At 47.0% G+C, this 14,990-nt stretch overlaps 1 protein-coding gene across 4 annotated transcripts in view; it reads left to right on the plus strand.

Annotated features, from left to right (window-relative positions):
* The window catches only part of LOC122569287, a 164,472-nt gene that overhangs the window by 98,975 nt on the left and 50,507 nt on the right, over positions 1–14,990 (plus strand). For 3 of the 4 annotated variants that reach the window (XM_043730100.1, XM_043730102.1, XM_043730104.1), the window contains 3 exons: positions 12,125–12,496; positions 13,368–13,680; positions 14,688–14,930. In XM_043730100.1, coding sequence (XP_043586035.1) covers positions 12,125–12,496; positions 13,368–13,680; positions 14,688–14,930 — 928 coding nt within the window. Of the gene's footprint in view, positions 1–4,746; positions 4,776–12,124; positions 12,497–13,367; positions 13,681–14,687; positions 14,931–14,990 lie in introns of those variants that run through there. The other variant, XM_043730101.1, reaches the window with a different exon arrangement.

Genomic DNA, 14,990 nt, shown 5'->3' on the forward strand with positions numbered 1-14,990 from the left:
CTCGCGGTTCCATAGTTACGCAGTGGGGCGATACCGATCGATCGATACGTCATTCCCGATAACTTCTTCTCTTGATAAGGAAGCTGGACCGCGGCGCAGGCTCTCAAACTCGCGGCTCTCTAACAATTAATAGATTCACCCCGCGTCTACGTTCCTTTTCAAATTTATTTCTCTGACTGCGTAGACCGCGCTTTAAATTGCGTCGGAGCGTTGAACACGCGGTAATAGCGATATTACTGTAAAACGCGTCACTACGTGACTTCTCCTTCTCGTCTATGCTCGTCCGGTGCCTTTTATTTTTTCTCCGCGTATTCCGTTTCGTTGTCCGGTGTATCCATGTACGGAAGTCTCACGCTGATAAACTCGATTAAGTTGGTTTCACGAGCGAATCTCGTGTTTGCTTAAACGATTAATAACATCCCGCGGAATCTTAATGCCGCGGTCTCGTCTTGCTCTCCGTTCGTTTGTCTGCCACAGCGAGAATAAAAATCCTTCGAACCGTTGCCGTTCATACCCTGAACACACCGTATTATTCTATGCACGAGTTCCTCTAGCGGCGAATACCGACAAGGTCGAGTCGCCCGCAGCGTTCGTCCCCTCCAACACCGCCTCTTTCCGCGTTAATTAATCAGTTCCCCTTCGTCGTATTCCGCGAGCGTTGCCGATGGCGCAATCGGCGAGGTACGGTTCTCGTGGCGCAACGCGACGCTTCCACGTGCACAATCCATCGATACCGGTTAGAACCGAGCAGCTGCACCGAACAGTTTACGCCTATTACGCCCTTCGTATGCCGGATCGATTTGTCTATCCGTTAATTAGCGCTTTGCCCACGCTACGCTGATCTATAAAGTTCGAAACGCCATTCCGTTCGAGCGAAATTATTCGAGACTCGCGCGCGCGGAAACACCCGGACGCTCGTTCCACCCGGATATCGTCGCGATACCGATGCATTGACTCGATAATCGTCCATTTTCTTTTCGCGTTTATCGCCATACAAGAGCAGGAAAGAGCGAAAGACCGCGCTACGAGGAATCGCCTCGGGGCCGTTACTCCAGGAAATCGTACACACCGCGTGTACGCATTTGCAACGCGCGTACGAGAGAGCCTGCTGGCTGATTCTTTTCGACGCACTCGCGCGTATGCCAGGCAGATAAGGTCTGCGATGGGACCGTGGGAGGAACGTACCGCTCTGCCTCGATCCCTCGGGCCTGAGAGCATTTTCTCGTTCCCAGCCGCGACCTATTCCGCGGGACGAATTTATTCGATCGGCTCTTGATGCTCCGCGCACTGCCTCTTCCGAATACACGCATTGCTCCAAGGAAATCGCACATTCCAACCGAATGCGCGACCATTAAGAGATTCAGGATGTGTAAACTCTTCTCTTGCTAAAATTCTTGATGAAATTTCTTGGTATGAATTTTTATTCGCGAATAAAGGACAAATTATCGTTATGGAATCGCACAGCATGCCTATCGCACTCGACTTTTTCGATAGATCATTGTATCTCGTTTAATTTATCGTCGTAACAAATTTTCTTCTGTAGATGACTAAAGTTGCGGAAATTTAGGAATGTATGCGATCGAGTCAGGTCCAAGGTCGAGATCGTGCACCTTCGACCCAACGAGATCGCGATTAACCGACGCCGCCGATCGGGGCAACGAATTAGAGAAACACAATAGCCTATCACGCGATCGATCGATCGATCGGGGGAGCAAGCGTGTCCGATTTTTCTCTTTCGTCGGAGATATATGATCCAGCCAATCGTTTGAGGTATCAGCGGGATCTCGCGGGCCGAAGAAATATGCAGATAGATAATCTCCGCGGCAACAAATGGACGCGCGATTCAACGCGCCGTAAAACTGCACACTGCCGGATGAAAGTGCACCCGACCGCGTGCTATCGAATCGCATCGCCGCGGAATAATTGCTACCGAACGTAGAGAATGGTAAATAACAAATTGCGACGGCCCGATTTTTCTCGTTCAACCTCTCCTTTCCGCCATCGACTATCTGAAGATCTGTACGATGGAGTGACACTTGAACCGTCGAGCAAACTGATCGAAGATCGAGGACGAATCCGGCGTGGAATCGAATCGCGATCAACGTCGGTCGCATTTCACGGGGCGACGAATCCGACGGAGGCTATTCGCGAGAAAACGATCGATAAGAATCGATTCCGAAACCCTAGTACTCGCGAGCTTCTTGGTGTTAGATTCGATGTTTACGATGAAACGCGAAACAAGTGATTGTACAATATATTGCAACGGGAATATGTCAGTACGCTTTCCTACGTTAGAAAAGCTGCTAGATAAAAAAAAAGAAAAAAAAACACGCAATAATTGACGCAGGTTATTAGGGAAACGATCGATCAATCAGAATTTTCTACTCAGAATATGGCAGAAACTGTTTGCAAAATCTGAATCGTTTGAACTGTTCATGAAATTAAATACATAGAATAGGAAAATTAATGATGTGGATATCAAGATTAATCGAAACATTATTGCAACGATTACTGCGATAGATTGTTAATAGTCTTGTAATTAAAATAATGATTTAGGACACGCAAGAGCAAGAGAAGAGGGTTGAAATTTCAGACTCAGTAATTCTGAATAGTTTCGATAATTTCTCGACGATTTTTCAAGTTTGCTTAATTTCTCGCAAGCGCTCTATTGCTTATAAATACGGGTGAAAAGGATACCGTAAAGCAATTTGGGTTACAAGTACAACATTCGAGATGGCAATGCCGTGCGTTATCGTTGATCCTGGATGCGTCCCTCGCATGAAAGTACGCGTTAATCAGCGGACGCTATACGGGCTTAATGTTTCATACGTATAACCGGGCAACGAAGCACCGGCCGAGTTATGGCACGGACTTTCGAAAGGGAACACGAGCCCTCGATCGAGCCAGCGAGAGACCAAAGCGAAGAAAATTACGATCCGTTCCTTCGAGCGTTTGACCAGCCGTGCACGTTTCGTCGTATTTCAACGCGTCGCATCGTTTCCCTTCTCTCGTTCACTGTGTTCGTCGTCTTCTCGTCCCCTTCCGCGATCGTACGTCCTCAGGTCGACTCGCGAATGATCGCGTTAATAAGGGCAATAAGTTTCACCGTCGGCATCCTGCTATCCTGTCTGAAAATAAAAGAATATTTACGCGCCGTGCGAATGATAATTTTCGACCGGGCGTAACACTTTTGTGTTCCGTGTCGGTAAAATTGGATTCTTATAAATTTTGGAAATTTGAAACGTCTCGGCGATATCTTACGAAGGCGTTCAGCGTGAAATCTCTTTGGGAGGATGATACTTTCCAAAGGATTAAAAATTTGTACAATCAAAGGAACTTCAACAAAGAAAATTCCGAGAGATTGAAGCGAACATTATTCGAATCGAATTCAATTTTATGAAGAATGTGGTGCTATTGCGATAACTATTGTTACGAAAACACGATAGTGAAGTAAACGTCGTGTTACGTCAAACGAATGTTTAATGATCGACGTTCGCCGGTATCGGCAAGATAAATATCGACATAACTTGTCGATCAGTGGCTGGGCTGTTTTGCGACTGCGTAAAAGTCCCCGTGTGCTTTTGCGTGTGATCGACAAGCCTGCCGTCACGTGCAAATATGCGTGTTCGACCGCTGAAAAATCTGCTTTGTCCGTGTGCCATTGAAATCAGTGTGGGAGAAAGCTCGGTTATCCTTCTCACGCGCCCTCGAGTTCTTCGATTTATCGACGTGGTCCGTGCTATGCACGTTCATCTCCGTTAATTGATTGTTATTAATACGCGCGTTATCGTGCCCGCTAACGGAGTCGAGATGCCTTGATAAATAGACTTTGAAACGTTATCCTGTTACCTACTATAAACGAGAACTCGGTGGCACTTGCCTTGAACAGTTACAGTCGCACCTGAAGACCATCGCTGAGGCATCCTGGATTAATCGTGGATACACTTTCCTCGTAATTTCATCCTTGAATCGTGCAACTTACTTGTCTTACGAGTGTTGGCTCGCTCGCTATCGGCACACGCGAACTCAAGTGAAAATACCTGGTTTGGAATGTGTGATGAACGATTCGATGGTAATCAAGACGATGGTACAGAATTTTATAGGAGGACCGTATATCATAAATAACGTTCGATATTTCAGCTATTAACTACCACAATCGTGTACTGTAAAATCGTGGTTCGTAACTGAGCATTCGAATAACAGCAACCCAAGGAAGCTTACGACCATGGAAATTTAAAGCTCGCTATTCCTTCGGGAAGGACGAGAGTTACACCCTCTCGTAATATCAAGCGCATTAACCTACTTTCGCCGCTATAACGGCCTAATAGACTCTTCCATGAGCGGTACAAATGAAAAACCCGCTATTCTATCGACGTTATATAGGAACGACGTCCTACGCTAATGGATGTACAGCATTCGTAGACATCTCTCGGAGAATACCGGCAGAATGTACACGTGGCCTGCATTTTCTTCGAGACCCAGCTACCGTTGGAAGCAACCAACCCGGCCAACAGGGGCCTACGCAGACCCATGGCACGGCCCTGCCACCAACGCTCTCGTACCTCGGGGGCTGGATCATAATTCTGACCGGCAGCAACAGAAAAAAAAATCTCGAATCGCGGCCAGATTTCCATTCCGCGGCCCACGGATTCTCGTGAAACGCTTCCTTCCAGCCCTCGTATTCCTGTCTGCGAGCTGCATTGCAGGCTCGTCGTCGCAGCCTGAATATTTATAATTCGTGTCTCCGAGCAACGGTCGTCCATGACGAACGTCGGGTCGGTAATGTTGCCTGGATTAATAGGGCTTTTAAGAGGTACCCTAGCTGTCTAGCTCTCCCCTATCTTTCTCCGATTTACACGCGTCGAGCTGCGAGTTGATATTCCCCTTAATCTCAATTTACGATAACAAACGCAGCCTCCAGGGCGTTCACGATTTGAACAAAATTAACGACACTGAAAATAAACGTGCTAATCGTGTCATTCGAAGTTTATACGCGGTTAAAGCACGTTCATGAGTTATATACGTAACTCGTGATCCATGGTACTCACACGTACCATACGGTGATCTTTATGAAAAAAAAAAAGAGAGAGGGAAGAAGCTATGCTTCGGCTTCTTTCTCTGTGATCTGTAATTTATCAAACGGGCATATAAAATTTTCATAAGATTGACGATTTAACTGTAAGATTCACAACTCCGGACCAAGACATCACGATTATTTGCTCGTCGTAAGTTAAAGGTTGCTCGATGGGGACGTTAATTATCGATCATTCGGCGGCAGACCGGCGGTCTGAAACACACTCGCAAGAACTTCTTCTTTATTTTTCATCGTCTCTGAATCCTCGTACGGTCGTACACGGCCATCTCGCTCGTTCGTCATAACGAAAGCCCCTTTATCGTCTATCGATCTGGCTTTTTCGCTGTCTCCGGCGGTAATTGCCTTCCATCCTGTCGTTTTGCTCGCTCGAGGACAGTGCTCGCGTTGAATTTACCGCTCGGAGCGATCGAGAAATAGACGCGGGGACACGATAAGCCCTCTCGTATCTTGTCTCTGGTATTCTACGGCCGGCCGTTTAACCTCCTCCCGCATTCCTCGTCAATTTCTTTTTCCGAGGCCCGCTGTCGCCGCGAGGAACGCGACCCGCGCACGCTGACCTTCATTGTTTTTCCATCGGCTTCTTTGCTTCCTTTTACGATGCATCGTGAATCGCACGCCGCCAATTGCGATCCAGCCTTTCCACCGGAATGAATCCTATCAACCAATTATTCGAGATCCGTGGATGCAGCATCGTTGAAGTATAACCAAATCGGTTGCTATTTCGATGGATAACGCGAAAGAAGAATTAATGTCTTCTTATCGTCACAGGATATCGATAGCGTCAAGGAGGAATGTGTTCTCATTGACATTTTAATTCGAATGTTCTTTGTAGCCCACTAAATTTCACAGCAATTTCTGGAACCTTTCATCGCACCTCTCTCAACATTCATCATTGCGAAAGAGTTATCTAGTTATTTATTTCGTCTGTATCTCTCGCCTCGAAATTCCTCGTGCGAGAATTCGTTGTCAGACCGTATGGTAATCCATATAAATAGCGAATCTCGAGGAGAGACTTTCACTCCTTTAATCGTGGAGTTGGTATCGCGCGACCAGCATCATCGAAACGTCTTTATCTCGAAAGCAGGTTGATAGATGCATCGGTGCCGCCATTAATTCCATACTGCGCCTGATTAAAATAGCGCGCGCGCGTATTACAGGCGAATTAAAATCCGACTCTCGAGCGCTCGCTCTCGATCGTTCCCCTAACTAACACGTGCGCGCCGGCCGCATTAATTACGTGATGTAACGCGAATAACGTTCACGAGCCGGTCGTTCAAGCCATTTTTTTCTTCTTTCCCCCGTGAACTTTCTGATTTACTCTGCCCACGATCGTCTAATTCTTGTTCCAGCATACGGAAGACAGTGAGATTTGTTGCACTTCCTGAAAATGCTACATCTATATATTTTAGCATCTATTTTTTTAATGGAAATGTGCATTGACCAATTTGAAAGCGCAAAATGACTACAGTGTAGCAATAGACTCGTTAATATCGGTGGTATCGGACGTGAATTTATGCGATTCGATAGGACGCGCGGAGCTGGTGCATTAAAAGCTGATATCGTTCGGCTGATGGCGTTACGTAAAGAACGATTTACGGTAATCACGGGAGCTGTGTCGAACAGCTGGATCAAACTGATGCCGGAAACCGTGAAGAATGAAGTGTACCGGTTAGATCTCGACAGATATTTAATTTGGCATCGTTTAAAAGTGCAAGCCGAAGGGAAACATTTGTTGTATACGACTGGCGTGCACGGCTAACTGCGCTTAAGTAATCGTAATTACACGTGGATTACTATTCTTACGAAGCGTATGCAACGTTTTTCTAAAACAGTTAACAGTTCTCGCGGCAAAATAAAAGATTCGTAAATGTTTACTTCCTGATCGGAGCGTCTAATTGAACCGCTAGATCTACTGTTAGACTGTCATACAGGAAATTAGCGGCGGTTCATCGTTTCTCGTTCTCTGCGAATATGCGCCATCTCTAATGCTGTTATAAAGAATAATAACTTCCAGAATCATGACTCTACCTCTAAACAGATAATCATATTTTACTCTATGAATTAGCGATGAATCGATTGACTTGAAATCTAATTTTGCTTTAAGTAAAGAAAACAAATTTACACGAAGCAGGAAAGTCTTCTAAAGAAAGACACTGTATAATCCGTGCAGCGAGACGAGAGAGTAGCCATAAACAAAACGCGATTGCTGCGGCTGCAGCTATTGGTTGCCGTCTGGTAACACTCGATTGTAAGTAGTTTTGTTAATGTCTACTCTCTCGTCTCTGGCAGATCATAGGTATCCACCGCTTCACAAACGCCATTCCTTACCTTCCTCCCTGACACTTAATCCCGGCATTCCGCGTCTTTAATGCGGCGACAAATTTCCTTAGCGCCTCCGATACGCGCGTATCCACTTCCTCCGCGGCATCTCGCAGCCGTCCTTGGTCTTTGGAAACGCGATACTCCGCGTCGCTGCAGATTCTGTGAACTTCGTCGAGTTGCGCGCTTGTCGTCGAAAGGATCCCACTGTTTGCGAGCTTGCAATCCGACGCGACGCGATAAAGCCGGCGGAAAGAAGGCGAGGAAAGACGCAGCGGCGCGCGAACAGGGAAAACAACCCTCGAGGACGAACGCGTGCACGTTGCGAATGAATCGCCGTGAATTTATCACGACGAAACTCAAGGCGACGATCTCGCTCGACCAGCAATTAACGCCGGTGATTTAAGGACGTACAAGCCGAGATTCAACGTCGTCGCCTCTCTTTTTCCTTTTCGCACGCGTAATTCCGCAACCATGTCCCGTATCATCACGGTTCATCTTCTTCTTTTATCGTCTTTCTCGGTTCTCTTGTCTTTCTTCTGCGTGTGGCTCGCCAAATGGCTCGTATTGCGTACGATCTGTTTCTTGTACTTTCGTTTTTGGTTGTTGAACAGTACGGTTCGTTTTACTTGATTCGACTCGACGTATTTCCCCCAGTTCAACTGCGTTCCATTCCCATTCGAGCGCGTTACGTCTCGTTACGTTCCATTCAGATTCGTTCTGTCGTACGCGCGATTCCAGCCCATTCAGCCATGTTGGAGACCATGTTGTTCGTTTTGTCCGCCGCTCTCGTAACGATCTGATAATTTAGGCACGGCTTGCGTGTACGAGTTTCGTTCCGCGTTCCATTTCCACCACGCGATGAGTTTATTAACGTTTCTACCGCAGAAACCAACCCCCTTCGAGTATTCACTGTATGGATTTTATCAGGGTGCATTTAAATTTTTAAAGTTTCAAGGATCCAAAATTTGAGAATCTCAAAGTTTGTAAAATTGAGAAAGATTTCAACTTGATTGCTTTGATACGGAGAGCATTCGTTTCGGGCTAGGTCGCATACGAAAAACACAACGATATGGCTTGATCTTTCAAATCGTTGCTGAAACCTCGAAATTGCAGAGCTAACGTCCAAAGATCGTCGACCATTACCAAAATGGCAACAATGTTCGTAAAAAGAAATATCAAGAACGGTGTATTAGTACGTAAAATAACCGTGTACAGCGGACAAGAATTATTGGGTGCACGAGCATTTTTGATGATCCTAACTGAGGAAATTACACGTTCCCCTGGAGATTTACCTACATAATGTATTCGCCACGTATACGACCAAGAGACACGCACTCGAAAGTTCCAAATCTCATTAGTTCCCTACATAATTTCCATTTGGAAAACATCACGATAATTTTTAAAGAAAAAAAAAAAAAGATTCATTCATCGAAAATAATGTCTGTAAACACAGTCATCGCGCTACTGGCCTGATTTTTCTAATGTTCTCTATTTGGCGCGTTCTCCTGCTTAAAGTTTTGACGGTTCCGACAGGGAAAATTACACGTTCCGGAACAGGGTTGCGTGTTCGCCCAAGGAATCCGGTAGGATATGATTACAGCTACTATTATTAAACTATTACTAAGAACCGGTGCAGAAGAGCGGATATTTTGTTGTCAGACGCGATGCAACTCACTCGCGAATACAAAGGAACCATCGTAATTGGACTCGTTTCTACCAGTTTGCGTTCCGCGAGACAATTTGCGTGAGGGAAAAATGATGCACGAGTAGCACGTTAATTCGCTAAACTGACCTACCTAGTCCACGAATCGTTGGAACAAAGAAAAACGAAGATTACGTAGAAAACGCAGAATCGTTGGAACAAAGAAAAACAAGATTATGTAGAAAACGCAGAATCGTTGAAATATAGGAATTCGCAGTATATTTGTACGAAACGACAGGCATTTCGAATCCCAAAGGATCATAATTCTGTCATGTGCGTCTATTCAGGCTCGTTTCTTATTACGTGAAACTACAGCGCCGACACGCCCACCATAACGAATTCAATTTAACGCACGCTAAAGATCGTGAGTTCCTGGTGTATACGAGACCTGATAGCGGGCTTTTATATTCAATTTATTAGCTTTAAACGCGGTTGCTCGGAGCTGTTTACGATTCTCGGCCGCTACGTTTTGTCGAATTCGTGTCTCTGCGGCTCGTTGTCTCAGCCGTCGTGGTTATTAAATATGATTAGCTTATTACGACTTGTCAATTCGCGTTCAATCCATTTATTAAGTCGCTCTACTTGCTTTTCGTTAACGGCAGGCGTAGATCGAGGCATTCGAAACGATCTCTTATTATTAGTTTTTACGTATTGCTATGCATTGCGGTACACCAGCCGCATACTTTCGCTCGTTACAAAATCGTTCCGCCGCATTTTGCAATCCGTTGAACCGGCGGAATGCGTGCAGGCCGCTTGAGAACGCGTGGATCCAGCGAACTGGTAAGTGGAACTCGAGATCGAGGATCATCCGCCGCGATCGAGGAACGCCCGGAGGAAAAATCACGGCGGGTTGAGTTGCATCGTGGACCAGATGATTTCTTCCATCTTCCTTCTCTTCTGTATCGCTGACCTCGCTGATGTACCGGTTTCACGCGCGCATAGACATAAATATACATGGTCATGGAGGCGTCGAGAATTTACCGGGCGAATTCCTTATCCGCTTCTCACGTTTTCATTCGTATGTCCAGCCGTTGGGGACAGAATCAACGGACTGTGTACATAGAAACGTTTAAGCGTTTAAGAGAACACGGCAGAGGAACGGCGGTGGATGCTTTCCGCCAACGTCATCGATCTTGATCGCGCGGGGCGTACAACGACAACGATTGTGTGCTCGGACGCGAGCGGTTCTCGGGTAAACGTGGAAGAATCTGGAACGGCTTATTCGTATCACGCAGCGATCGCAGGATACGTCGTGATAACTGATGATACACGGCCGATTGTTCGGCCAGCCGCAGATCTTCGGGAGCATTCGGCTGACCCACATCTCACTGCCGGATGACGGTCAATATGACGCGTTCCCGTTCCAACGAAATCGTCTCGCGGAGGCCACGCGTGGGTAGCAATTTTTCATCAGCGACAAATGAAAGCAATCCTTTATTCGACTTCTTTGAGCCACGAGCGTGTCAGGAGCAACCGAGTGATCCTTTGTAATGCGGCTTTGAGAGCATGCCAAAGTTCATCCGACTTCTTTTGATTAAAGAGTTAATGTAGAATGTGGGTGTTTAGTCGAGAGCAACGTTTACCCATGCTCGTAATAAAGCATTTGTCATATCATACACGATATGTCCGACCTACTTTTCTGTTCTAATACAAGAAGATCGATGTTCTAAGTGGTACTGGAAACAGAAGTTTATGGGCCTATGAACAAAGATAAAATACGATTACCGTAAAACTGAGAGCTACTACATAATTTCAGCGCCAATTTCGAATCCCCCTTAATTCATGTCTAGATCATGGTCCATTCATCCTCATTAGCAAGGCGCTACCGAGGCACACCTTTCTCATCCACAGATCTTACTACACGGCACATATAATTCAAGAACGACGCTCGATTTTCTCGATAAAGCGGCATTGGTGCGACTCATCGCGCCTCGTTCCTCGTGATCGCGAGCGAAAGGTTAAAGCGAGCTCGTTGGATTTTATCGCGGACACGCCTATAGCGCCCGCGATTCGTCGAGTTTGCACTTAAACAATGTACTTTCCGCGCGCGAACAAATTGATTAGCGTGTACGGTGGTGGCGGTCGTAAAAGGTGCGTGATCGAGTCGCGATCCGACAGATCTCCGGGGATCTAGATTCCCAGGAATCTATATATACGGTACGCGTGCAACGAGTGAAAGCTACGGTATGTTGTAATTTACGCGTGACCGTGGTCGATCAACGGTGATATCCGTAAAACCCAGACTAATCGCGAACCGTTCCGCGTCGGCTCTGTGGCTGCGTTGCTGATTAACGATTTTAATTTAAATTGGTACCGTTTCGCGGTACACCGTCAGGATCGTTCGACTACTGTCTTAATTAACCTTCCGACCATTCCATTAGAACGCTGTCTGCTCGGTTTATTTCCTCCATAAAGCGGTAAAAAGTGTACGCGTTCGCCGATGAAAAAGAACGCGTGAGAATGTAACAAGTTTTTGCATATTCCGGTGAATTGCCTCGAGACAGTCGAATTTATTGGTCGGAAGTAATGTTAATCCACGGAACGTAAGATCCTCGGAATGTGAGGAGTTGCTTTTGTGGTGTAAAAGACGCCAGTGTAAGAAACTCGGAGAACCGGGGACTATCTGAAAACTGGATCTTGCTTCCGTACGAGGTAAAATGCGCGAAAGAAATTGGCGAGGTGGAGAAAGAATTCGGATAAATTTGTCGTAGTGGCTATCGTACGAAACTAATAAAAACCTCGAGAGGAAGATGCAATTACCAAAGTGGATCACTGAATGACATTGACGATTATCACGTAGGGGAGAACGGTAACGCTTGAATATTAAAGAGGAAACTGTCTGGCCTGGATGTTTCAATTGACAGATCGGTCATGCTATGTAAAACCGAAAATCTAGGTTCTAATGATTCAATTAATAATTCGATTACTTTTATCTATCCTCTATAAAACATCGACACGACGATAAAAACGCAAGCTAATGAACCTATTTTTATTGGATTGCATAGGTGTATCCCGGATGGCGGGGACGTTGGTTACACGATGACGGAATTGCAGCCGTCGCCGCCAGGATATCGAGTCCAGGATGAGGCCCCGGGCCCACCTTCCTGTCCTCCAGGCTCCTACAAGTACGCGAGTCACGGCCACGGCAGCGAGACTGCCAATTTCAAGAGTACCTCGTCGTATCCTCAGGAAGGCTATGGCCTTAAGCAGAGTCCGTCTCGGACGGTGCCTCCTAACGAGTACTATCGGCGTAGAAACGACGGTAGGAGGTCCACGGAAAACGAGCACGAGGCTGCCAACGCAGCGAAGAAAGCCACAGTTGCCGGTTACAACGAAACTTACAAGAAGAATACTGCGGGCTACAAGAACGACAGCGGGTACGTGACCTTCGATCGACTTTTGTTAGTCTTGTCATCTCTGCTGTCAGTCATTCTTATTGCCTTTTAGCTTTCGAGACATTTATCTTTCACGCGATGTTACATCTGAATTGACGCAACTCGCGTTCTTAAATCTCCGATCTTTTTAATTTTTAATTTTTGGGATCATTGAACTTCTGAACGTAAAATCGTTGCATGTCAATTTCTATCGATTTTCTAAAGAAAATATGTTTCCAGTCATTCAAATTCTGTTTCTCTTCTTCGCTCGAGAATTCATTGAGGAATCGATGCGCCGGTTGCATCGAAATGAATTATTTTACCCCATCTGTATCGGGGAACGAGTTTCCACGGTTAGCTCGCGCACTCTTTTATCGAGCAGCTTTTTGCAGGCAAGATAAGAGATACCGTTTGGCAGCCAATTAGACGTTCTCTGTATTAGTCTCGGCACACTTAGATTTCGCGATAGGTCAAACGTAGTGTTGCGAGCAGCGTGGTATCTCGTCGTTAGGAAGACGGGGTCCACGCACGACGTCGCAATTATAGCCTGATTATACACGTTTCCAGTTACGTTGAACTTGTTCGTCATTCCATAAATTACGCGGCGGCCACACATCCTGCTAATAAAGTGGTTCAATGACATCGCCGACGAGGAGAGGAAAGATCCGTGGTCAGCTACCGGGATTGTCGAGCGTCTCGCGGGTGATTCATCGCGCGGTGCGAGCGCTAATCACCGACTATTCGCTCTCGGTTCGCGTATAATTGCTCCCACGCGTACGATTCATCACGACGTTTCCATAGATGTTGACTAGTGACCAAACGCGATTCAACGCGCGTGCCATTAATGGACGTATTTCCTTGTTTGCACGAACAGGTATAGCGAGAGTCTTGGATTCGACAGTTACACGCTCCCTCTCAATGAGAGAGACGAAGCGTCGCCACCGCCAACACCGCCAGTCCGAGACGCGTCAAGCCTCAAAGGCGTCTGCTATGGCCCCGGTCACGAGAAGTACCCGTCGTGGCCGAGCGCGCCAGAGCGACACCCCGACGAGGATGTTCACAGCTCAGGGCACAGCGGGTCACATCGTTCCAAGTCTTGGACCGATCACACCAACTACCCGAAGGAGAAGCCTGCCCAGTACACCAGACCGCACACGAAGAGGCCCAATCCTACGTTCACGCAGCAGGTAACGTATCTCTATGCCCATTCGCAGTATCACGTTGTAGCCCTGGATCGATTCGCCGCCGGTGGGAATTTTTCCCGATCCGATGCGTCAGCATGCCGATAAAATCTCACGATCCGATTCGTTCGGTGTACTTACTCGCACACGTGTCGGTGCGGCAAGCATTCCTTCGCGTCACAGGCAGTTACGAAATTGAAAACTCATTTGCAAGGAGGTGAAGCACTTTCGGTGTTAACGAGTCACGAGCGGACACCGGCCGAGCTTATCGTACCATTTTCGGCGCGCTTCTGGTTGCACGCGAAATGTTCCACGAGAGGACAGCGACGACGTGTGTCCGGGCACATGCAGAACCTCGGCCGAAGGAAGTTTAATTGGTCGAACCGTGTCGCGTTAAACATCGGTGGAACGACGGACACGTCGGAACCTTGGTAAATCGCTACGCCCTAAAACGACGCGTATAATTAATCTCCCACACTCGCACCCTCCTTTCTCTCTCGCGGTGACATAATCGCCGCGTGGTTGCGCCGGCAACTTCCTGAAAAGTAGGCCAACGATTTCGAGGCGAAGCGTTGTTTCGCCCGACCAGCGCCCCATGTCTCCTCCCAAGACTTTTAAGAATCCTCGTCTTGTACACGAATTCCAACGTTTCCAGGTACAGGGGAACGTTAATGCGCCGTAATTCATTCGACTTTCCTTTTGCTCAATTTAGAACTTCCTTATTAGCTGGACGCGTTTTTTGCTCACTTCGGTAATTAGCTCGTTGCCTGGTGGTTTATTTTAAACCGAAAGGCATTACGCTGACACTCGATGGGAAGAGCGGCTCGCGTGGCAAAAACTGAATACAGCTTAAGTTCAATTACGCACCGAGGTTCAGGCAAATGTATGCGCGGCCTGTGCTGATTGCGCAATCGATTACGCAGCCCCGCGGTACAGCACTCGTGTACGCGAAGGCGGACGGACGAAAGCGTTTCGAATACCACTCAGGAAAAACAACGATTTTCCTGTTGCAGCTAAAGACGGTGATGGAACGTTGCGAGAAGATCCCGGCGGAGACTTTCGAGTCGCGTAATAGAACCACCGTGGAAGAGGAATCGAGATTGTGGCCTCGCGTGGATCGCGAGGGCAAAGCTCTGGGTGATGCGGAGTATGTGGTGCCATCGCCTCCTGAACGCGAGCAACAAACGGCACAGACCCTCAGCCATGCCGATTTGGAAGCCTACGTTAGAAGCTATCAAGATCCTCAAGTGTCCCAGGTAACGCTTAACCTTGGTCGTTCGATGTTTGCCCCTTACCAATGGATTAATGTAGTAATT

The sequence above is a fragment of the Bombus pyrosoma genome, linkage group LG7, assembly GCF_014825855.1.
Source record: "Bombus pyrosoma isolate SC7728 linkage group LG7, ASM1482585v1, whole genome shotgun sequence".
NCBI classification, from domain to species: domain Eukaryota; kingdom Metazoa; phylum Arthropoda; class Insecta; order Hymenoptera; family Apidae; genus Bombus; species Bombus pyrosoma.